General features: G+C 32.5%; 1 protein-coding gene across 2 annotated transcripts in view; it reads left to right on the top strand.

Annotated features, from left to right (window-relative positions):
• The window catches only part of LOC126778988 (protein sickie), a 225,298-nt gene that overhangs the window by 19,003 nt on the left and 178,890 nt on the right, over nt 1-27,405 (top strand). Inside the window, exon 1 of one of the 2 annotated variants that reach the window (XM_050502747.1) lies at nt 7,822-7,921. The exons of the other annotated variant lie outside the window; for it this stretch is intronic. Coding sequence (XP_050358704.1) covers nt 7,886-7,921 — 36 coding nt within the window. The 5' untranslated portion in view covers nt 7,822-7,885. Of the gene's footprint in view, nt 1-7,821; nt 7,922-27,405 lie in introns of those variants that run through there. 2 annotated transcript variants of the gene reach the window in all.

The following is a 27,405-nucleotide window of genomic DNA, read 5'->3' as shown; positions in this document are numbered from 1 at the left end:
ACGTATTCGAACGTTTTGCGTACACAATACAATTTCTCAACTTAATGTGAGGTCTTAACAAGCATGCGTATATCCGAAAAGGCATTTCTCCATCAGGAACATGACGTCAGAGCGATTAATCCCCGCGTTCCCTTTTAATCCTCAGAACACGCGAGCCCGCACCGAATTACGAACAATATCATTTTATTTATTAATTTAATAGCATTAACTCCTTTCTAAATGCTTACATTATCACGTCTTTCGTGATTTTATCTAACTATACCTGAACGAATTCATAATTAAAAAAAATGTGTGTATATTAAACCTTCACATCCAAAATATATTAAGAATAATATAGTAAAAGAAATGTACAGCTATTAAAAAATCACGTTGGTTTAACGAAAAGATGAAATTATAAGTATATATTAGTATAGGCGTCGTTAAACTAAAATAAACTTTATTAAGAGAAATAAGCAAACGTATGTTAGTTGTATGTTCATAAACTATAAACACAAGACAACAAGTCATTAGGACCTTACATATTCAATTATGAAATATTGTACTTACGTACGGTTCGATGGTATTTTGGTATAGCCCGTATAAGTAATTTACATTAAACAAAGATTAATCGCTCTAAAGTTTCCGGATCGCCAAAACATATTTGTCAAATAAACCCTTATGAACTCAGGAGTGAAAAATTACTTTTAAACACAAAATTGCTTATGTTTAAAAGTGTGGTGTTCTTTTAACTCGCATTAATTAGTAGTATTAATTATTACGTTGTAATTATTAAATCAAGATGAGTTTGAAATTTAAATTGCAAAATTCCATTACATTTCATTAATAGTACATATCAGTTTTTAGAAAAGACAATACAGTCACTTACACGAGAAATGTTTACAAATTTAAAGAAATTATTATGAATGTAGTTCGTCGTTCCTGTAATATTAGTAATCTTGTGAAAGTAATATAATATTAAGTGTGTAATATATATTAACCTAATTATAAAAAAGTAATGTCGTTACGAGTGTAAACAAAAGGAAATAATAATTAAACTGGTAAACAATACATTGGTAGTAGGTGTGTACATAATTAAAATTAAAAATAGGTCTTTATAACGTGTTGTGCTAATTTGGATTCAAACCAGTCGAAATAAATATTTTAAATAATTAATCCAGATTGTAAATGTCCCACTGTTAGTTCAAGGCCTCCTCCTCTTCTCATTTTAATGAGAAGGTTTCTGAATATTTGTCTTGGTGAAAAAACGTGTGCCAGAATTTTTATCCGACACATACAGATTTCGTCCCAATGTTTTCCTTTATAGTCAAGCACGTGATGAATTATATACAAATTAAGCGCATGGAAATTCAAAGATCCGGGATTAAATCGGTAATCGTTGGATAAGATTGATGGGTCGTCACAATTAATAACTTATTATTCGTATTTCTTTTTATAAATTAGTGTGCTCTACTGTGACCCTTGGGTTAATTAATTATTCCTAATTATTCCCTACACGGATCGTATTCGTTTGATAGAGATTATGTAAATGATTTCATATTACGAACAATTTAGGAATATATTACAGAATGTAATATTCATCACAAGAATTTATATTAGAATGCTTTTTTTATAAATGTTAAAATACTTAGCTGATTCACACATCTTTCGCCAGTTCTTCTAAGATCAGGGTAATGAGAAACATTGGTTCTAAGTTTCTAATTTGAGGATTTTGAATTAATTTGATTTGATGCAAAAATTTATTTCGTATTGATTTAATCTTTTTCAATGTGTTTGTAAATGCAATTCATGTTCAATGAATAAAGAATAAAAAAAATTCCAATGTTATCGCTTCAGAAGCAACAGACGTATAAATAAAATAAGTATTAAAGTAAAAAATACACTGCGTATTTGCATCTTGCTTGGAATTTTTCACTTAAGTACATCGTCTCAAAAGTTATCTTCTATAAAAATTAGGCTATAAGAGAATTCGTATATGAGAACAACCCAAGGCATACCTTAGAATTCAATATATTATCCTAAGTTATAAGAAGAAATTATATTTTAAGTTGTTATAAATACATTTCAGTAATGTTGTTATAAATAAATTTCAGAACTGACCATTGAACTTGGCACCCATTTAGATCTTACTTCTTTTGTCGTTGAAGTCAACAACCAAGGTATATATCATAATATTGAACTTGGCTCTTATTTCACATTTATGTTTTTGATGGTATCTATTTAATCACATTTGTGGATACATATATATCTGCTATATAATATATTCAACAGTTTCCACACACTAAAATAAGGCTTAGGAATATAGATGAAGTATCATAGAATTGTACTTCTTGGGCGACCATGACCGTTACGCCAAATGAATAGTAATAGTTTTAATGCTAATATATATTTAACATAAGATTAGTGTCGTGCAAAATAATATCAGTTGTCAATAAGATTGATTACATAACGTAATCTTATAAATCGTGATATATATATTTAATATTTTTATTTAAATGAATATTAAATTATAGAGTATACATTTTTACGCTACGTCATTACATTAATATAATAAAACCATTTTTAATTCAGTGTTTTCGAACAAATTACAAAATTTAATACAATAGATTGTATCATCACCAGTAACACAAATGTGCAAAATTTTATTTAAATCGGTGGTATTGATGCTGCTTAAATTTCAGTTGCGACTTGCAAGATTTACAAACAGATAAGAACAGGTCATATAAGTTTAAATGACTGACGCCATACTTCTGATAATGCCAACGTTATACATATTGTTTTAATGATCGCGTTTACGACTATTCTTAAAGTCCTTAATGCTATTACATCATTCAAGTTATCTTGAAATTAATACGCTTACCTGTTGAGGCTAGGTTACTAAAATTAAAATACATTGGTATAAATCTGCTGAACCCTTACCGCATTTCACGCGTCATATTAAGCCGGCTAGCTGATCCTGTACTTTGTGCTAAATAATCAGGTAATTGCCCTGAGTCCAGCAAAGGGCGGCCATTTGCATTTTAACGAGGTGTTGATTCGTAGTAATGCTTGACATGCGTGCATAATTTAAGATTTAAATTGGAGTAATTGTAGACGAACACTTCATACGTATTTAAATATCGAATTGTTAATTCAAAGTCATTCATCCTTACAATCTAAGTTCTACGATTATCGGCACATTCACAGATGCATACTTATGTTAATGTAATTTATATTAAGGACAACAGTAACTACAAGTAAGTAAGTTACTAGCCGGATCTTCTCAGTAGAACAGTAAAAATTAACTTTAAAAATAAAATTCAATAGCGTTAAATAAAAACAAAATATTTAAATAAATATCTTAAATACATAAAATACCTATGCTATGTATGTACTTTTAATAGTTATTTAAACAATTATTAAATTTTCAATAAGTTTGCCGGATAATCTATAACTATTTAGGAACTTCCGCCTTAGAGCCTGTTATTTGTTTATATTCGAATGACTTGCTTAATAAATCCTACTTAAATTATGTTTATCCTACTTACCCAGTCAGATATGACAATAACTCATATTGGACCAAACCTACCGCATTGCTTCAAGCTACTGACAAATATATATATATTATTCAATCGTAGTACTTATTACGTGCGCGATAGAAACTAAAATGGTATAGTTAAGTATAAATATATGACAGTTATTTGGAAGCAAAAGGGGTTCCCTTGGGTCGTGTGGAACATAATTCGGTTCTTGACGCGACATCTTAATTAAAGTTGCCGTGTCACTACGCGGGTTACCGTTATTTCGTATAATATGTTATTTTTGAAAGTTATTATAACACGTAATATATTTCTACATATTACAATATCCAACTTAAACTCAGTAAAAGTTTAATAATACGAAGAACCAAATAGTGAACGTAGTATATATTCTTAATATTCAGACATATATACATAGATACATTCAGACATACGCAATATAGACATGATGACCTAGTGGATAGAATAGATTAATTTATTTGTTTATTAATTTGATTTGCGCTTTTGTAGTATGTATATATCTAGGCCACTTATAGTTTAGTGGTCACCTCCGCTCATAAGCAGATATTCATTAACATTGGCGCTGATTGGAGCCATAAACTATTCTGTATATATTATATACCTGTGAATGCTGTAATTTCATTAATTAATTCAATCCTCGTGCAGGTAATTAAATTAGCTTACAATAACACATAAATATAAAATATTACTGTTTGGCTACAAAACAAATGATAGAAACTCATATAGACGTATTTGCTTAAAGTAGTAAATTAGAAAACATTTAATAACCTCTCTATCAGTGTTATATATCATTTGATTTTAAAGATAAACAATCTTAGTCTTAGGTAGATACACATAATGCCAATTACAAAGAGTCCAAAATCCATTAAAGTTAGACTTAAATAACTTGCCCAAAATAAATGAAATAAAAGAAACAACGACAAATATATTATTCGACATATGTGTTTTAATTTTTTTTCTAGTTTAATATAGAACTATATTTTTTGTTACTAAGTCGCTAATAAAATTAAATGTTACAGAAAAGCAAAAGTAACGTTTGACTTAAAAGAACTTGTAAAAGAACATTTGAGTGAAAGAATTTGAATTTAAATGCAAGATATTCCAAACAAACGATTTTAATTCGAATGTTTGGAATGTCATTCTTATTTAGTGAACCATCAAAGGCATTTCAATGCAAGTATATTTCCTGTTTATTTCTGACTACAATGAGATGGTAAATATAACACACGGCTTCGTTGTCAAGTTCGCGCTTCTTTGGGGTGTATGTCTATTTCTGAAGCGGTAGTTGTGGAGCCATTACGTCTTTTTTTGTTGACATCCACAAACGTACAAATAGGTTCGTTGAACTACACTGACAGAGAAAGATCACTAGATCCTAAACAGTGCATGCCCGATTGATTGTAAAATACGGATTGAAATACTCAGAAAGGGTTAAGACGTCAAGTGGTAATGGATACAAATAACGCAAGCTATAAATAGTATGCTTTAGAATCATATTATATACATTACTTATTAATTTATATGTAAACTTTCAATGATCTTAATAAAGGAAATACATTTAATCAAAGACTGACGTAAAAACCAAAATCTAATTCCCTATTTAACACTTTATTATATGTAAAAAGTTAAAAGAAAAATTAACAACATGTAAATTTTCCACTGATGGGTTTAAGCTTTCTCTTCTCTTGAGGAGGAGGTTTGAGGCTTATATCTGTATTCGTTTCCAATTCATGTTAATGGTTACATATCTACTTATACACTTTAGTTAATATTAAATATAAATATTTAAAATACAAAATCTTAACTAAACTAAAGGACCACAAGATGAATGAAATTTTTCTTTCATCTCAAGTTGTGGTCAATTGTACAGGGCCCCTATATGTCATCTCCAATTCGTCATGTCATCGAAATGTAATAAGGCCCCCCTGATCGGAAAGCTATTTACAAAGGCAAGGGGAAGAATTCGACTGGGAATAACGGATCAAATGACTTCGTTGATATTACCTACCTGAATTTGTTTCTATTTCTGATACTCGGATAAATCTTACATCGCCAACATTTACGTAATTATTTTTTTAATTATGTTGAAATTTAATCACACTTACCTCAATCCCAAAGGGAGAAGTAAACTTAGTAAGTAGCTCTGGTAGGTAATTTAGATAGTTTAAAAATGAAATATATATATATATATATATATATTATTTATTGTATTCTGCATCGAATGAGTTTTTGCGGCCAATCATAGTAATATTATAAATATGAAATATATGTTTTTACTCAATCATGCGAAAATAGACGAATGGAAAACAGCTTATATCCTGATTTAAGACAGGCTACCTAACACCTGCTCCTCTTCTCTCACATGTGGTTTATGCCGCGGACGGAAGCTGGAAACAATAACAGCAATAGTATCATGACTTTAGTTAGTACTTTATCACCATGCAGAGTTTTATCATTCTTATTTCAAGGATTTTCACTAGTAGCATGTATAAACAAATAAAAATTAAAAATAATAATATTGTTCTTTAATTATTTTCCCTCCGCTTATTTTATTCTAGAAATAATGATGATGTTGTATATGTTTAATTTAAATCATTATACTGATTCCTATAAAATTTATGAAGGATTGTACTCATCCTTCATAAAAGGCCTACTGAAAACAAATAATAAACCGACCAATATAAATTCTATATTGCTGCTCATACAAAACAGGACCGAAAGTTTATCACACGGCTCCCATTCTGTTTATGATGACAATAACACAAGGGTGAGAACGACTGACCGCTTGAAATCACATACAAATCATCATCAAACAATTAAAATATTTTATATTATTTATATTATAAGCGTTCAGGAAAGTAAATATAAATCCATTATAAAAAAATCTTAAATAATTAAAATTAATTTGTCGATTGAGTACGATACGGAAAACCATTTTATTTAAACGTGTGTTGAAATTTTCGTCATATTTTGTAATTATAACGCATTTCTGTAAATATATATTAAATGAATAGCTCAATTTTTACAAGCAACGTCTTACTATTTATTTTGAACCTAAAATAGCAAAAGCTTGACGTCATTTAATTATCATTCGTATTTATCATCACAAAAAGTACGTCTTCTATATTACAGTTTAATGTGTATATTTATTTTTTAATGAGTAGTATATAAAAAACGTTTGCAAATGAATTTTAAAACAGACTCAACCAACCGATTTAACTGAAATTTAAATTCACTTTAATACCCTTTACAATACAATATTATTATTATTATCTATCTTTACTAGATATTCGTAAATGAAACAATTTTAAAACTGTTTTTCTATCAAATCAAACGTATTGATATTTTCAGACTTATAACACTTACGTCAAAAGTCTGAAAATAATGTAACAATACTTGTTCCATAAGCAGTTCTTGACGAGTGCTATTCTGTATGTAAGGAGTGTTTGTACCTACTGCCTACTTGCCGAAAGAGTTTTACAACGATAAACTGACAAATATATCCCCTAAATTGACCTTTATCGTCTGGTGATAAGGATGTTGAGAAAGGTGATTATAAATTTGTGCGAATAAGGTTAGGGTACAATGTTTACCCACGCACAGCGATCGATCGGCCTCCGCGTGAAAATTGCAACCCATAAGGCTTTCACTTCTCAAACAATATTACTGAAAGTTATATAAAATACCTTGCCTTATATATCTGTATTATATAATCATGTTTAATTATAATAATCCTTCATATTTTATAGAAACATATTATTTCTTATGTAAGTATGTTTAACCAAGTAGCTTATATAACTTTTATATTCCGATTGTTTTTTTTTTACTAACGTTTAAAAACAATTTAGTTTATAGCGTACAGTGATTAAGTAACTAGTGAAATTTTATTGTTGTATGTGTATGGCATGGCAAGAAAATACATGGAGCGAAGATTATCGAAATCGCATCGCACTACCATACCAGCCAGCTTCAGAGTACCAGAACCGTATGAATTCTACAATAAAGCGACACCTTTCGTACAACGCACTTTACTATTCGTCGCCGATGAAACTTCGGGACCAAAACCTAGTTCCAGCACCCACAGTGAAGCATTAGCTGATATCAAAGATGCGCCCGAAGAAGCGAGTACATCTAAATCAAACGACGAGCAAGAAAAATCGCCCAAAAAAAGTTCATTTTTCTTCTCACCCTCTAAGAGTTGTAAGATTCACGGACGCAATTTTTTCCGGCTTCAGACGAGCCCTAAGAAAAAAGCTGAAAGCAGTGACGTAGCTACGGGAAACAAAGCGGGGGCCGCGGGGGGTCTGATAAGCTATGCCCCCGGCTGGTCTCTCAAGGGTGAACATCTCATGAAATGGCAAGCCTCTGGGAAGACGACAATTGAGGTGAATAGTATTCATTAATTTTATATAAGTGACAAGATAACTGCAATATGATAGACTCAAAGATAATTAGAAACGAATCGGAAACTGTAACTGTCCTCATATACATGCGTACGTATAAAATAAGCAATAATTCTAATTAGGCAAAATTGCAAAATATGTATATTTTTACAATAAACTAATACCATTACTTTACCAATACTAATAAGGTTACAAATTAAACCTACTGTCCCCGAGTTACGTACAAACTTGCATTTCAGGCGACAGTGCTCTTCTAAAACAGAGGATAAATTCTATATAGACTTAATACAGTTTATAATATTTTTAATTAAAAATGTGAACTTTTAACTGTTTTTATACCTACGTAAATTAATTATATATGTATATATTTCAATTTAGTATGCTACTGAAATATATTTATATATTATCTATTTGTAAACAGCCAAGATAGCCCAATTTATAGGACACGTGAATGTTTAACGATGATTGCAGGTTCAAAGTCGGGCAAACTACACAAAGTTTGCATGACATTAATTTGTATTTATAATTCATGTCGTTGTTGGTGGGCCGAAAAACCTGCCACAGGTGTATCCATTAATCGGAATTGTGGGGAAATAAACTCCCCACCTTATTCAAAACCAAAGCAGGCCTTGGCCCAGCGGACATTTTGTTGCGACTACTTGATATATCACACTTCACATCTCCTAACCGTGTATGTTATAAAATATCTAATAAAAAAATAAACAAATATAAAACATGAATAATTTAAATATTGATAATAGAAGTACTCAGCGGTATGATAGTATTCATGCATATGGAAAATCTATGCAAATATTAGACACCATATTAAATGCATGCTACATTTCATGTTTTCGAAGCGGAAACAGTTTATCTTATAAAACATTTCAGAACATAGAAAAGTAGAAATTTCGCATGTAAATCTGCTATGGAGGGTGAAAGGGGCGTAAGGCGGTGTTTTTAAAAAGAAAATGAAAATTTCAATCTAAATGCGCCCCCAGGTGGCTTTTCTGGCCTTGTCTCTTTCGTTGAACTTCTTGAAATTGAATTTTAAGCAAATGTTTTACAGAATACCGTTAATTTAAAGATTCATAAAATGATAAATATTTGCTGCTATATTAAAGATACACAATTTTATACTTTAATCGTCATTGATGTTTTGATTTAAATAATTATTGAATAAAGCAGATTTCTTAAGTATAACTAAATTATAATTTCAAGAGTTGTTTGATCAAAAACTGGAAAAAATGAGTACTGAAATGTAAATACAGTATCGTTAAATTAATATTAATATTAGAATGTGAAAAGTAAAAGGGTATTGTATATACATATATATGTTAATGTAAATTTTAATTATTGTTATTATTAATACGCAGAAAACGTAATAGTCTATTTAGTCTTGCTTACATAAACATATGTAAATTGTAAGACAAACCATATCTCTGTATTTAATAAATGGACCATGTACACTATTAATCTGAATTTCATATACCCACAATCGAGAACGCGAGCCATACAACATTGCAGATGCAATGTTGCGTGAAGCGGCATTTTCCGCATATTACCAGACCATTTGTCTCTCTCTGACTGAAACGGAATAGATTAAACCGAAAATGAACATTTTGTGTGAAAACAATGTTACCCTCGTAAATCTGCAATTAAACGAACTCGCATGATTATAACTGTGTTTAATGAGTTTTTTTCCATTCTTTCAAGTCAAATCTTTATATATGCAAGTATAGTGAAAGTTATTCAATTTTGGAAGCTTAAAGTATTTCATTCAAAAATATTTTAAAGTTAGAGAGTCATGTGTTTTAACAAATATATGTTTAATAAGACAACAATTAACTAATTTTACAATTATGTTCTCCTAGCCAATTCTGCCACGGTGGCCTTTCTCAAGGAGATTTTCTCGCAAATTGCGCAGCTTATATTATAGTACACAAGAGTATGTAAACAAAAGTGCAATAGTTATTTCTCCCTCTCAAAATCCGAGAGTACGGCTAATTCGACACGACCGGAAAAAGTTCCGGTGCAGACCAACAGCTTCACGTGCTTCCAGAGGCACGGGAGTGGAAATATTTCCTTTTACTTTTAACCTTCTCCAGAGCTCTGCAACGCAATATGCTATTCACATAATCAACGAGGAAATGTAAAATAATTCATACGTCGTCAGTCGTATTTTATTTATGTTAATTTTATAACACATATAACACATAAAAATTAAAGAATAATTATATCTTTAATGCATCATTATATATTCCTTATAATTCCAAATATAATTCCAATAATATTGCTTAATAAATTCAAAGCATACTCGTAACTTTCGGTGTAAGCAGGTCTTGTCAGCCAAAGCTACGGGATTCGTTCCGACGTTTTACCCACAATGATATCGAATTAGCCGGCTTGCCGCCCCCGTCTTTCTTTTCGTCTCTGAAACGGAAAATTCGCAAGATTAATGTAGAAAATACAATTTTGTACAATTTGTGAACGAGTAATATTTTATTGTAGAGTGATATTAAAAGATTTCCGTGTAACAAATAGTCAGATGTAATAAGGTTTTTATTTTTATTGGATACATTACAAAACTAATTGGTATCATTCAATACATAATGAACTATATAATTTATTTATTTATTATAATATCAACACCATAATAGACTACATTTTTGACATATACGAGGGCTTAATAGTACTAGTTCTATAATAAATGTATTAAGTTAACGTAAACTAAAGTATATGTAATTAAAGTAAAACTATAACAAAAATATCTCAAAATATTCAAGATCCAATATTTATAGAAGGATTAAATCCTATTCCATAAACATATTATGTAAAAATAATAACAACTAACAGTTTCGTTAAATTTATTTTAAAATTTTGTAAATCAGTGTTATTGTAAATGTGGTATTGGTCCTTTTAGAAATAATCTTATAAGTATGAAAGAAGGTTAAAGAATATAAGTGTATGTATGTCTGTAATGTATCTTGACAAAGTTGTTTGCATATTACATGAGAGATAAATTATAAAGATGAAAATTTTCATTTTATTATTTAATTAATTAAACAGCCTAGCTACATTTTATAAGTAAGTGCATAATTATGTCTCGTTTGAATTATTCTTGCATAATTATAATCTATTTTGACTGAAATTGACTTATAAAATAAAAGCAATCTACGGGGGATTTAAACTTTGCAAAGTTAACGATTTCTAATTTTCTGGGTACCTGTTATTTAGCCGAAGTATTTTATATCGAATTTCATTACGCCGATGCAATGTTACCGAAACAAAATTCTCCCTAATTTGATTTCGTCGAATTATCATTAGCCCGAGTGATTGGTTGGCCAAAATTATGTTTCATTTACTCATGCATGAGTTTTATTACAATGTGTGAGGTAGGAACAGTGCGTACCAATGAGGCCTTTAAAGAATGAGAAGGGTCTTTTCTTGAAGATTCCTTAGTCATATCATTTAAGAAAAAAGGTCATGTCCCCAGTGGAAAGCCAGCTGTCAATTGAATTGCTGGTTTATCATTATCATGTGTATTATCATGTATATTATTATGTTTATCTGTAAATTATGTCAGCCAAACCATAAAATTGCTCGGAAATAAGTTTAAAATGTTGTAGTTAACTGATGTAGCAGTTTGTAAAAGAAAAGTCGACGAAGCAAAATGTTGTAAACAGATTTAGGCAGTTTTATCAATTGTTGTTTTAATTTTATTCGTCCAAATGAAAAGACTATCAAATTTCGGACTCCCGACAGAGAACCTAATTTTCTATTTAAGTGAAACACATCCAAGCGATATCCTATTAAAACACTGTAGACAGAATCACCGCATACTGAAAGTTTACCATTGTGTTCCCAACCGAGCAAAACCAAAGTACATTTTGCAAAATTAACTCAATGCGAGTTCAATACCGGAGGTGGAGGTTCATTTGAGATAAAATATACCTTAAAATAAACCCTTCATGGTTCTGTATTTAAGGTCCAAATCAAGTTACGTTGTGATACAGTACTGTCCTTAAATAAATTTGAATATGTATGACGAGTTGAACCTGCGTATGTGTGACGCCTGTCAGAGCCAGGTACCTCATGTGTGGAATGAAATTTTTGCTATCAACCTGAATATGCGATTATAACTTCTAGTTTCAAATTGATTGTTTATTTTATATAATGTTCCATCAAATTAGAGTATTTTATATTGTACTAGAGTAACTGGTACATATGTATACTAATTTTGAGTTAAAAAATAGATAATATTTAAACTATCAACATTATTAAGTCTATTGGTAAATCGACTCGTATGTTAATAACGAAACTATTTTTTTATTTATTTCACGCCATTTTCATTTATAATTTTTCTTTAATTATAAACTCTTCAATAATCATAAATTTCTATGTTTCACATCTGTGTCTCGTGATGATCAAATTTTATATGTAATAAAATATGATGTCATTATAGAAACGATAAAATTTTCAGTCGAAAGAAAATATATCCAAAAATCTAATATAAACTATATAAATCTTGAATGATCGCTATGTATATAAATATTCTTATGTTTATAAATAAAGACAGTGAATTACAGAAGTACAAAACTAATATTATTTATATGGAGTAATCATGTCCTACAGTAGTGACTATTGTTTATATTCGCATCATTATTTATTCACCCCATCCCACAAATATACCGCTATTTTTTCGAGTGTTCATGGGGTGATAGATGTGTAATACTGATATTGGTCTCGAATTGAGATTTATTAACTGTCATTTAGAAGTAAATCTTTATTCTAGACGACTGAAAGAAGGCTAATAAATTTAACGTAAATATTACTATGCTTTGACGCCGTCTATTTCTGTATAAAATGTCTTTACACAAATATATGGGGATAAAAAATAATAATATAATGACGTAACATACAAACTGTTAGTTCCATAAGCAATGATTTTTCAGACACAATGATACGTATTTTTTAATGCCTTTAAATTTAAACAATATTTAAGGGTAATTTTGTACTTTATTGGTTGTAAAAAAATACCTATATCACTTTAGAGGTAGAATTTCCAAATTCTCCTTAGTATTGACCTATTAACCACACTCCAAAATCGACGTTCCTAGTTTCAGTAGTTAAAGCTATGAGGTCTTAGTCAACGTGTTTTTATAAATATAAAATAACTTTGTTTTCCATCAAAATATTCTTAAAAGCAAGTAAAGTTAGTATACATTAAGTACTTTGAAACATTATTCGTTTCATTTGTTAGTAAAGGACCTTCTTCAGTATTCGGTAAGCTGACACGTTCTTTTTATCTTATTCCGAGCCATAATAAATTACGAGGTGCCAGCGAATTTTATATTTCGTTATTGATATACCAAAGTATATTTAACGAAGGTCATTGTTCAGTTAATATTTCAAGATGGCTTATTAGCAAGCTAATTATGCAAAGGAAGTAGTTAGGGCGCTACGGAAAGAGGGGACCGCTTCGCCTTCTGCTAGTGACAGTACCTACGCTATGCTCTTTGAGTTTTAAGGTTAGATTACAAAGTCGTGGTCGTACAGCTTGAATACACATGAATGTTCAATATTTTTAATTAAAAATTGAAATATTTTGTTACCCATTAGTGTCTAGCTAACCCACTGGTACTGTATAACTACTTACGCTGTATGTACACGCATGTGAAATATATATAGCCTTGCTTTATTTTTGTATAATAATGTATTGTACTGACTGTAATTAGTTATGTGTGACAAATAAATGAATATGAATTATTTAAAATTAAATAAATGATAATGATGTATGTTTATAAAAAGTCAGTTTTCTGAGGACCTGATTATATCAACATATCGAGTAAGCATTTATGTTAAGAGTCATTATCATTAATCCCGCTTGATATGTCATTCTTTCAAGCACAGAAACAAATGAATGTGATTTAATAAGATATTTTTAATGTACTGTAAACTCAATCAACAGCCAATCGTTGTCCACTGCTGAACATAGGCCTCTCCCAAGGTGCGCCAAAGCTCCCTGTCCTCCGCCTTCCGCATCCAGTTGGTGCCCGCCACCTTCTTAAGGTCGTCGGTCCACCTGGCTGGAGGGCGCCCTACGCTGCGCTTGCCGATTCGCGGTCTCCACTCTAGGACTCGTCTGCTCCAACGGCCGTCGGTCCTACGACATACGTGACCAGCCCACTGCCACTTCAGCCTGCTAATTTTTGCAAGCTATGTCGGTGACTCCGGTTCTTTTCCGGATAATCTCATTTCTGATCTTATCCTTCAAAGATACTCCGAGCATAGCTCGCTCCATAGCACGCTGAGCGACTTTGAATTTGTGGACTACTCCCGCAGTTAGTGTCCACGTCTCGGCACCGTATGTCATGGCAGGTAAGACGCATTGGTTGAAGACTTTCGTCTTCAAACATTGCGGTATAGACGACTTGAGGACTTGACGAAGGTTGCCAAATGCTGCCCATCCCAAGCGAATTCTTCGATCGGCTTCCTTCTCGAAGTTGTTCCTACCGACTTGTATTATCTGTCCTAGGTAGGTATATTCACTAACAACTTCGAGAGGTTTCCCCTCGACGTATATCGGTCCCGGCACGACATGCCTATTGAACATGACCTTGGTCTTGTCCAAGTTCATACCGAGACCGACACACCGGGAAGACTCGCCTAGGCTACGCAACATTTCGGTGAGTTGTTCCAGCGACTCTGCTATGATGACGATATCGTCGGCAAATCGAAGGTGTGAGATGTACTCGCCGTTTACATTGACTCCATACCTAGTCCAATCCAGCGTTTTGAAAACGTCTTCCAACGCGTTGGTGAACAGTTTCGGGGATATTACATCCCCCTGTCTCACCCCTCTGCGCAGTTGGATCGCCTTCGTCTTACAGTCCTGGATGTGGACAGTCATTGTAGCGGCGTTGTACAGACATCTCAGTACCTCGATATATCTCCAATCGATATGACATCTCTGCAATGAGTCGAGCACTGCCCAGGTTTCGATGGAGTCGAAGGCTTTCTCGTAGTCCACAAATGCCATACACAGCGGCTGATTGTACTCTTCGGTCTTCTGCACAATCTGCCGAACAGTATGGATGTGGTCCACGGTGCTGTAGCCTGATCGAAAGCCGGCTTGCTCTGGGGGCTGGAACTCGTCAAGTCGTCTGGCGAGACGGTTCGTGACGACTCTTGAGAACAGCTTATACACGTGACTCAGGAGGGAGATTGGTCTGTAGTTTTTCAAGAGGGTTTTATCACCTTTCTTGAAAAACAGTACCACCTCACTCCCGCTCCACGTTTCCGGGGTCTTGCCATGTTGGATGACGGAATTAAAGAGGCTTGCTAGCTCTTTCAGGACCGGAGTCCCGCCTGCCTTAAGCAACTCTGTTGTGATTCCGTCATCTCCCGGAGCTTTGTTGTTTTTAAGCTGTTCTAGAGCCGCCCTAATCTCTCCTTGGTCAACGACCGGGAGCTCCTCGGAGTAATGGCGCATAAGAGGGGCGCGCTGGTCATCAATACTGATTCCCATGGGTTTATCCGATCTTGAAGAGAACAACTGCCCATAAAACCTCTCTACTTCTCCGATAATCTCAGGCCTAGAGGTAACGACCCCACCATTTTCAGTTTTAAGTTTTGTCAGACGCGGCCTCCCAAACTTGCGAGCGAACACTTTCGATCCCCGATTTTGCTCAATCGCAGCCTTGATGGCACGGGTATTGGAGCGTCGGAGATCGCGTCGCGTCAGCGTTTTTATTGTTCGGTTTAAGGCCTTATCTGACAAAAACGATGGTAGTTCTCGTCGTTTTCTCATGAGCTCGAGTGTCTCAGCAGAGAGTTTTGGTGCGTTGTCTCTTCTCTGTGGTGGAAAACACTTGCGGGATGTGTTTTGCAGTATTTTGACCAGCGTGTCGGTTCTCTCATCAATGCTGCTTATGGTTTCCAACGCGGTGAATTGATTTTGAAGTTCCATTTGGAACTTTTCGGAGCCTTGAGCAGCTTGGAGCATGGTAGGTCGGAGAGTAGACCTCATCATTCTCGATCTTTCGGCTTTTAAGTTGATATTTAGAGTGCCTCGAACCAAGCGGTGATCACTTCCGGTATTAAACTTGTTGATCACTGAAACATCTCTAAATATGTGCCTTTTATTTATTTATTTATTTATTTATTTATTTAGTGTACAGGAAACAAACAGTGAAATAATTACAATAAAATAAAAAATATAAAACAATTCATAAACCAAAACAGTTTCCATTTATAAATTAATCATAAGTAATTACAAAACAAGACATTTTTTATATTTAATAGGTGCATGAAATTATATAATTCATTTATATAATTTAATTTAATATAAATTTAATTTTTAAATCAAGAAAACATAATTTAATAATAAATAATCAATTTATAATTAATTAATTAAAAATGCATGAGTAAATTAAGGCTCTTGAGAGTATAATATTTCTTTTACTTGCAGTTTGAATTTTTTAAGGGAGAGATGAAATATATCACATTCAATAAATGTTTTATTGTACTGTTTAGACGATCTATTAATAAATGCATTTGCTGCATATTTAGTCTTTGTCAATGGAAAATCAAAAATAGATTTATTGCGACTACCAGGGCGAGGACACTTGATATTTATTTTAGAAAGGAGATAAGGGGAATCAAATATGTTGTGGATCAATTTATATAAAAACACCATATCACGTTCAAGTCGTCTCTGTTCAGTTGTCGGTATCTTTTCTATTTGATTCAAATTATTTATAGACGAAAATTTTAAATATTTTAAAAACTTTTCCTGAATATTTTCGATGAATTCTATATATTTACTATACCGTGGATTCCAGACAGTGCAAGCGTATTCTAGAATAGGTCTCACAAATGATTTATATAAAAGAGCAAAAGTTGAAACACGCTTAAACTCTCTGGAAATCCTCAGCACAAATCCTAGCATACGAAACGCTTTAGAAGTTATGGAATTTATGTGTTCATCGAAAAGAAGTTTAGAATCGAGTGTTATTCCAAGATCTTTGACCACTGATACACGTTTTATATCATCTTCCTTAAATCGGTAGTTGTAAATGATCACTTTTCTTTTTCTGGTATATGTTATACAATTACATTTCTTTATATTCAAAAACAGCGAATTGGTAGTACAATAATCGCTAAGTAAGTTCAAATCTTTTTGCAGACTAATACAATCATCAACACTCTTAATAATTTTATAAGTTTTTGTATCATCAGCATATAATAGAAATTTAGAAGATGCAAATACCGAAACAACATCATTTATATATATATTAAAAAACAGTGGTCCAAGATGTGAGCCTTGAGGGACTCCAGATGGAACTGGTAGAAAAGATGAGCAATATCCTTTCACAGTAACGGCTTGACTTCTATTCAATAAATATGACTTGATCCATCTAAGGAGGTCACCATGTACACCGATGAACTCCATTTTTGCTATTAAGATAGAATGAGAGATTTTGTCAAACGCTTTGGAGTAATCGGTGTACACAACGTCCACCTGATATCCTTTGTCCATTGCAGTCAAAACATAGTCAGTGAATTCACACAAATTAGTTTCAGTTGATTTCTTGTTAATAAATCCATGCTGCTGGTCAATAATTATGGGACGTATGCTTGGAAAGATTTTGTCATAAATTATACGTTCAAAAAGTTTTGGAATTGAACTTAATTTCGAAATAGGACGATAATTTTTGATATCATGTCTATCTCCATTTTTAAAAATAGGCACAACATAAGACTGTTTCCAAATTGAAGGCATAGTACATGTATGAAGGGAAATACAAAACAATAAATGTAAAGGAATAGATATAGTCATATAGCATTTACTTAGAAAAAGAGGTGGTATACCGTCGGGTCCGCTACCTTTTTTAATATTTAAGGTTTTCAAATACTTACGAACATCAGCAAGTGAAATATCAACAGATGACAAATTAATTGTATTAGCATATCCACTATTATTTTGACTGTTACAGGAAAAATTGTTAAGATGTGTACTATGTTCAAAGGATGTATAGAAATATTCATTAAATAGATTGCTTATTTGCTGACTGTCACTTGTTGAGATATCGTTATAATATAGCCGCTCAGGTATGTCATTTGTATTCTGTTTGGTCTTGACAAATGTCCAAAAACACTTAGAGTTTCTCAAAATATTATTTTCCGCAAAATCAAGATAGTTATCGTAGCATGTCTTTTCAACCCTTTTTTGTCTATCACGAAGTAATTTAAAAGTACTGTAATCACTGTAATTATCATACATTTTCCATTTTTTGTGATATTTTAGTTTTTCTTTAATAATTTTAATAAGTGCAGGAGAATACCACGCTGGATACTTACTAAGATCAACAACCACTTTAGAAGGAATATTCTTTGTAATTATATCATTGATTATGTAATAGAATTTCTCAACGGATGTGTCAATATCATAGTAATCAGAAATAACCGACCAATCAATGTTAGCCAATAATTCATTAATTAATTTATAGTCAGCTTTATGAAAAAGTTTAACAATACGAGGAGGGCTAAGAAAGCTACTAATGTTAATATCTATTAACATAATATCCAACGTGGGATGGTGTAAATCTTCCTTTACTAAAGGTGTTTCACAGCGCATAACCCTACAATTTGAGTTACTGAAGACAAGGTCTAATTGGCGATTATTGATGTTTGAGACTAAGTTATATTGGGAAAAGTTATTTAAGGACATGAAGGAAGACATTGCATTGACCATTGAGTTTCCAATATTCTCACAGAGCTCAGCGGATGTGGACGAAGGAGACCAAATAGCACTGGGAACATTAAAATCACCAACTATTAAAAATATATCTTTCGGATTCAATATCACTAATTCAGAGATACGTTCATAAAAGTTCAACTGATCTTGAAATTGTGAACCCGACTGAGGAAAATAACAACAAAAAAATCTACAATTAACGGGCTTACCTTTTGTCCTTAAAGCTACGCATAATGAAAAAACGTCACAGGAAACAATATCGTTTGACGGCAAAAAGACAGGGTCTTTAACAACGAGTCCGTTACGCACCGCAATCAGGACACCGCCTCCCATTTTATCGTTACGTTCATTGTAGTTACGATCACATCTATAGACCGAGTAGCGACTATCAAAAATTTCTGAATCAAAAATTCCAGGTAATAACCACGTTTCAGTTAGACAAATTATGTCATGTTCACAATTTAATATATTCGAAAAAAACTCAGAAGTTTTTGTTCTAAGACCTCGCACGTTTTGGTACAAAATCGCTATTTTGGATACCATTGCGAAATAAGTAATTTATAAATCATATAAGACTTAAGAATTATACTAAATACATTTAAACTGACCATTTCATCTAAATTAATTATAATAATTCTCCTTTCTAAAATTATACAAATAGAATAAACCTTAAACAGATTTAGCAGTTTCATCTCTCTCTCAAAGCCTAATAAAATTACAATCAAATAGAAAAGCCAACATAATTTTAGTAAATTTATAAAGAAGCCACCAAACGTACTTATATATAATATGTTGGATAAATTAATTGCGCGTATTACAATTTTTTTAAATCACATTCGTTAAGTATATGAATAACTGGGCTAGTGTCAGTTTTTCTAGCCATAATAGAACAGTTTTTTACCCAAATATACGTATATTTTTTATCGCGAGCTATTTCTTTTGTTTTACGAAGAAGCGCCTTATTAGCACTTGTTAGATGATCATTAAAGTAAACACGTTTAGTATTTCCCACGTAGCCAAGGTCGCAAGCCCTGATATTCTTCTTTGCTCGTAATCTAGCAAGGAAATCATCCTTCTTCCATCTAGACAAAAATCGAATAATTACGGGTCTTGGTTTTTTAGAATCATTGTTTTTAGGGGCCACGCGGGTTATAAAATCGATGTCCGAATGACTGTAAGCTGAGTGATCCACCAGTTCCGATAACTTATTCATTGTTGTCATTAAATTTTCGTTTTTGGATTCGGGAAGGCCAATAATCTCAACATTAGAACGCCTGGACCATTGTTCCTTATTATTAATTTCATTTTGGAGGTTTATCATAGATAATTGGCAGTTTTTTACATCGGAATATAATGCATCACACTTTTTTATCCCATTCTCGGCTGTTTCTAGTCTCTTAAGAATCGCATCATGAGTATCACTTAAAAATTTCACAGAGTTTTGGAGTGACAAAATTTCCTTTTTAACATCCTCAAGGATATTTTGAAATCCAGAAAAAGCCTCTTTAAACTCAGATTTAATAATATTTCGAATTTCATCTCTTGATATTTGTAGCGCAGTGAGATTTACCTTATGTGTATTTTTTTCAGAAGACGTACTCTTATCAGTTTTTTGCTTGGACCGCTTTGTGACATTGCGAATTGGGGTATCAGATTTGTTGTCCCGAGAATTATTTGAGGTACACGATGAACACCGCCAGGAGAGTCTAAGATCATCGTCCGGTTTTAGTTCTTGATCTTTTAGCTGTAGCATACAAGCTACATGGAATTCCCTATCGCAAGATGTACATACAATAGGATCTTCAGCATCTTTTATTGATTTGCTACAGCAGGCGAACTCCATATTATTAATTCGTAATCAAAAAAAAAAAAAAAAAAGTAACGATGCGCACAAGTGAGATTTGAACCTGTATCGACTGCGTATGCGGTGCGTTCGAAACCTCTGTTCCAACAACTGTTTAAGTTGACCGGGCAAAAATAGTTATCAGTTTTGTACGTTGTTTATGTGTGGTCAATGACCTATCGGTTGCGGTATGTTTTTTCAATATGAAGCTCATTAACGTCTTGACGCACGAAGTAGATCACGATGCACTTGTCCAACGTTAAACATATGTAAATCACTTTTATATTTGCAAAGTTATTGTTGAAAACTATTATATTTTGGCACTGAAATTGTTATAAGTTTACTTATTCTTTTAAACGAAGATATACTACGTATTTAGATCTTAATTTTCGAGAAAACTGTTAGCAAAATCACTGATTTTTACAACAATATTAAAGCACCAATAGTCAATACGTCTTGTCACTATGTAACAAACAGTGCAACTGATATTTTTTTTTATTTTGCAACTGATTATTCGAAATGATAAAGTCTATCTCGTTCCTTGTCACGTTATCGGGGCTTCGCCAGGTCCACCTCCTCTGAGGCTTTTTTTGAAAGAAAGAATTCATCAAAAAAGCCCCTGCGCTTCGAGAAAGTTTACCAGCATTTGCCCCCTGTGATTTCTGCAGCCCAAGCCGTAAGGTCCGACTTTCGATTCACCGCTATCTTGTACTCCCACTTTAGCATTAAAGTCTCCCATAACAACATTGTAGTGGGCCCTCGAGGTGTCGTTGAGGGCCTTTGCGATGTCCTCGTACATCGCTTCGACCACATCATCAGAGTATGTCGAAGTTGGCGCATATACCTGTACAACCTTCAGAGAGTACCTGTCGGAAAGTTTTAGGACAAGGTACGCTACCCGGTTCGACACACTACTGATTTCCACAATGCTGCTAATGAGATCCTTTTTGACTAGAAAACCGACACCACCCTGGGAGAGGTTATCACCTTCGCGGAAGTAGAGTAAGTTACCGGACTCTAGAGTTATCGTGTCCTCCCCCTGTCTTCGGACTTCAGATAACCCCAGTATATGCCAGTTTATATGACTTAACTCTACTTCTAATTCGGCGAGGTGATGGTCCAGCCTCATCGAGCGTCCATTATACGTTGCCATTTTCAGTCGTTTTATACGGTAGCCTGCCGTGAACCGGTGATTCTTAGCACCCCCTGCCCTGCCGATACCGCGACCGCTACCTTGGTCGGGCCTAGCGGGCTTGCCGGTAACTGGGGGCCTTTTTTTGGGCGCATCTGCCATTAAGGGAGGGGTTTGCCCATACTCGCCGCGCTGGGCAGGCGTGTTGGCGAGCGCAGTAGGGGGTAAGATGTTTATGGGAGGGGGGACGCTGCTGCCCATCCCCCCTTTTCCCCGTCCCTCAGTCGCCTCTTACGACACCCACGGGATGAGATTGGGGGAGTACTATTCTAAGCCGGTACTCCACGGTGTACTGTAAACTCAACGCGTGTTAAACGCTGTTACGCTAACATATGAACACTTCGTTCGATTCATTCGAACTGTCATTCTATTCAGCTCACGAAGAAATATATATATACGTACGCACATGTATATATAGTTACGTTGGAAACATTAGAGAAATTGCGTGAAATCGCAAACACATACACATATATGTAAATAATTGACTGCGTAAAATTGAGTTGTTCGAAATATGATAATTTTTACAAAAAATATATTTTATTAACTGTAACAGCCTGTTAATGTCCCACTGCTGGGCTAAGGCCTCCTCACCCTTTTTGAAGAGAAGGTTTAGAGCTTATTCCACCACACTGCTCCAATGCGGGTTGGTAGAATACACATGTGACATAATTTCAATGAAATTAGACACATGCAGGCTTCCTCACGATGTTTTCCTTCACCGTCAAGCACGAGATGAATTATAATCACAAATTAAGCACATGAAAATTCAGTGGTGCTTGCCCGGATTTGAACCCACGATCATCGGTTAAGATTCACGCGTTCTAACCACTAGGCCATCTCGGCTTTTTATTTTATCAATACTACATAAAATTAAAAATACTTATCAATTAATCTACAATAATGTTATAAATGCGAAGTTAAATGTCTGTCTGTCTGTTACACTTTCACGGCTAGAACACTGAATCGATTTCGATGAAATTTAGCATGAAGCAAGTTTGAGCCCCAAAGAAGGACATAGGCTTATTTATACTTAGGCAATCGCCAACAACAGGGCGGGCGAAAACTACTTTATAATATTTTTAATAAGAGCTTACAATCATTATTGATGTTATAAAAGTTTATTATTATATTTAAAAATTAGTAGCAGAACCCGGTAAAGATTTTATCCAGAAAATACTAGAAGAGTTGAAATGATTCAACACATATGACAATAAATTAAATTTTATTATTATTTAAATATACAACTAACGCCAAACTGCCATTGAATGCCAATATTACCTGACCAAGGTTACATACGAGTATATTCCATTGAGCATTGTGTGAATTTGCGCATATCGATCACGAAGTAGAATATTAAGTGAGCGTCTCAAAGAATATTCCATTACTATATTAAACACGCTTATCATACTAATGCTTTAAAGAGGAATTTATTTCATTATTTTTCTAGACTTTCCCATTGATAGGAAACTTTCACATTATATTATTAAGATGATATTTAAGAGATAGTTATATAAATTCAAATTAACTTTCAAACAAAGAACTGAAAACGGCTAGAACAATTTGGATGCTTGAAACTTATATGGTACAATTATATGGGGAACGTATATGGTATACGTATATACCGTTTTTCATAAAATTTGGAAAAATCATGTTTAATAGACTGACTGACTGTCAGACTGATAAGATCATTATCGTTTTCGGAGGTACTATTTTACTTTAACAACCGATTTGGAGTATTTAAACTGCGTTATGGTTTAGCGGCCTTACTTATAAACTTTGTTTAGAGAGTGATTAGATAAACAATGTTGTATCTTTTTCTTTCGAATGTCCACTCAATAATGACAGAAAGAGCAAAAACGTTTCAAATGCTTAATAAAAAAGACTTACCGCGTACGATAAAATCGAATTGCTTATTAATTGGTAAACTCTGATTGTTGTAAAAAAATACTAATCCTGTCGATTATATACGCTTAAAAATATAATTCAGTATTTAAATCAGACAAAACATAAGAACATATTAACCAATCAATCAACCATTAGGATGTGTTAGTACTGTAGATACACGCGGATAGATTGTGAATTAAATTTATTTTTTACCAATTAAAACAATACTCTACTAGGAAGATCATCATCTTCATCACTTGCCAAATAATAAAAAAAATGCGAAAATTTAAAGTAACAAGCGAACTTAAATAACACTTACATTGTACTACTTCTATGCCTACACATAAAAGGAGAAGTAATATTTTTGAAATTGGTTTTAATTTATTATATTTATAAATTAAAAAAAAAACTTATCATTAAACGTAGTTTAAAATTTCGAATGAGATACATAAAATTCAAATAAAAATCTATATGCCAAAAATGTCGAGTTTACGATCCGATGTTAAAAGCTAAGGGCGCAAAAACAATAGCAATGTTGTTTGACCGCATGACAGGCTTATCGCAGTGACGTCAGGCGTACGGCGTTCGAACGAGACATCGAATAAATTACAAGCATGTTCGGATTGCGGACAGGTGGGCTCGTGGTCCCCCGAAAATTGCATTGGAATGCATCGCCACGAAGGTGTTAAGTACTCAACACACGGGTTCCGTTTACGCGTTTTGAAGAAACGCTAGGTTTGCAAATTTGGAATGTATTTCTTTTGTGTATTTGTATTTTATATGTAGCCAAAGTATTGTATGCATTTGGTCTATATGTACAAAAGCATATATGTGCATATTTATATGTACATAAGCAATATTGTCGCAAATAATATTAATGCTTTCATATTTGAAACTATACTATCCATAGACAATTTTTTCGTTAAGATAATAATCTTAATATTTCATAAGCATAGGATATTGAATCAACTAAGCGATCAAATATATTTTTTCGCATATATTTTTTTAATAAATATCTATTTTTATTAAAGCGAAAATTAATGCCCGTGGTTTATATTTGATTATAACCGTTGATAAGGTGATTTTTGCGATTCGCGTGTGTCGATGTCTTTACAGCTGATTCCATTGTTACGCGGGATCGTGAACATATTTTGTACATGCGTTGAATTTATTCGAACTGACGTGTGTTCGTAATTTTTATCGTGTGATTTTAAAGAGGACGAAACGGCTTTTATTTTTAATTAAGTATTATTACGACTAATGTTATTTTATAAAATGTTTAATGAGAATTAACTTCGAAATCAAGTCCCTGTTCAATTTTTAATTACACAACGAAAAGTTTTTATTTATTTACTTAGTTTAAAATGCGAAAACATTTTTTATAGTAAAATACATTAAAACACGTACAATATACAGTCAAAGGAATGGCAAAATGACTTTTATTTCCTTTTAATAAAAAAAAAACATTCATATAACTTGTATAAATGTATTCAATCTGCAAAAGAATTTTAATTGAATAAACAATAAAAATACGACTAGTTTATCTTTTAATCATTGAAGTATGTATACACTTAATGTAATTTTTTGTTAAAGTAACTTGTAGTTAAATATCTCACTGCTGGCAAGGTGTCTTCTCTTGCAACTCATACAAAGACAATTTAACTTTTCTGTTCGCTTGTGAATCTAAAGATAAGCGTTTTATTTTGCATTACAATATTGACTAAAATTATCTCTAATGTGTGGCATTATTAATTATGATTTTATCGAAACTTTAACAATTTAAGTATATTTTAATAAATTGAGTCCTTGCTCTATTTGCTTAAATCTTGTTTATTTAATATAAATATATATTTAAATGATTCTTCGTCTACAGACATGAAACAGTTTGCCTGAGATGAGCTTTCATAATGCTATGCCAAAAAAACGGTATAAATTTTTGTAATAATTATTATACGAAAGATTTGTACCGTATTTTGATTTGTATTTGTTACTCGAGACTTGTACGTTTTTGTAAAATTGAATATTACGAATTTGTAAACGTGCTTTTTATGCTTTGGTCTAATTTATTTACTAAATATTGTTTTGTGTTTAAAAAAAATTAAGACCGTGTTCCTCTCATCTTGACACAAGAAGATAAGCAACTATAATTATAACGGAAAGTCTCCAACCATGCGATAAAAGTATAATGTAAAGAACCAATTTTTAAAACACTCAAACGATTCAAGAGAGAGATTAACGAATCATTTTAATATAATGCGTATGATGATGAAGGTTTATTATTCACACACAACTATTGTATGTAGCTAACCTAGCAAGCAAAGGCGACTAAAACGCCAGCATAAAATATAAGTGAAAACATTTTCCTCCCTTTTTCATAAAGAGCAGCGAGTTTCAGCTTAATGGATGCAACAATTCGATACGAAAGTCTATCCTTTCACCCAAACTGTTTATGAGGGGAAACCGCGAAAAATCCCTTGTTATTCTTACATTACGGCGAACAAAACGTACGTTGAAATGTTTTTTTTTCCATTGTTCGAAAGCAATGAGAGATGAATGGAAAAAGAATAGCGATGTTTAGTTTATGCGTGATATTTATCCTGTATAATAATATTTTGAATTGCAAACGCCTTTGAAAAAGGTTTTTTTATCGTTTTCAATTAGAGAAAGGAGGTTTTAATTCTTTGTTTTAAAAAATATATATAATCATTATGGTATAAAAATATTAATGATCGTAATTAGAACAAAAAAATATTACAATACATGGTGTTTTAATACATTATATAATCCTGAATTTTATTTAGTAATTTTATGTGTAAATCTTCACCCCAAAGAATGAAGTAATAACTAAAATTTATAAGGATCCTGTTACGGATATATAAAATAACTTATCGTTGTAAAGCTGATGCATAATTTAAACTTATTATGGGATGTCCTTTCTGAATTTAAAAGTCGACTTAGCTTAAAAGGATAAGCTCGGTTTGAGTCGAGCTTCAAGAATACATTTTTACATGAATAAACAGAGACGAGATTCAAACATTTATCCCAAATAAATTTCTCAGACTAAATATTTATGGTAAATATAAGTCATATCTGTCAATATTTTAAGTAAAATTATTGTCAGTTGCATCCTTAGATTTTGCTTACAAGCCGCTTTGTAATATCATAAGCAAATAATTTAAAAACTCGATATAAACAAAATTATCTTTAGAAAAATAAAAATAAACATCCTTTCCTTTTTTGGTGTATATCGCTATCCTGCTCTAATATGGGTTTGTGGATACAATTGTGGCAACATTTAAGTGAAATTAGAAACACGCAGGTTTCTTCTAGATGTTTTCCTTCAATGCCGAGCAGGAGATGAATTATAAACACAAATTAAGCACATGAACATTTAGTGGTGCTGGCCTAAGTTTGAACCTAGTTCTGTTTAAGATTCGTTCTAACTCGTTCTTGGCCCTCTCGGCTCTCATACTCTATGCAGTATCTTTAAAAAAAAATTACTTCGTATAAGCGCTGACAATTTTAATTATTAATTATACATTTAACTTACACTTGTGATAATAGCTCTATGGGAAATGGTACCAGGACTATAACATAAACAAGTCAATAAAATACATACATAGGCTGCTAAAGGAATACGTAACCATCCTTTTTGCTCTGTCTTGGTCGGATTGTTATGAACGTAATTTCATCGAATGATTCGATTTTATTTATCATATATTTTTGCATTATTTTTTAAAATCTTTAAATATATTTTGAAAAAACTGACTTTAATAATTTTAGTCAGT

The sequence above is a fragment of the Nymphalis io genome, chromosome 2, assembly GCF_905147045.1.
Source record: "Nymphalis io chromosome 2, ilAglIoxx1.1, whole genome shotgun sequence".
NCBI classification, from domain to species: domain Eukaryota; kingdom Metazoa; phylum Arthropoda; class Insecta; order Lepidoptera; family Nymphalidae; genus Nymphalis; species Nymphalis io.
Note: the sequence above shows the minus strand (reverse complement) of the source record. Positions and strands in the feature narration are given on the sequence as shown.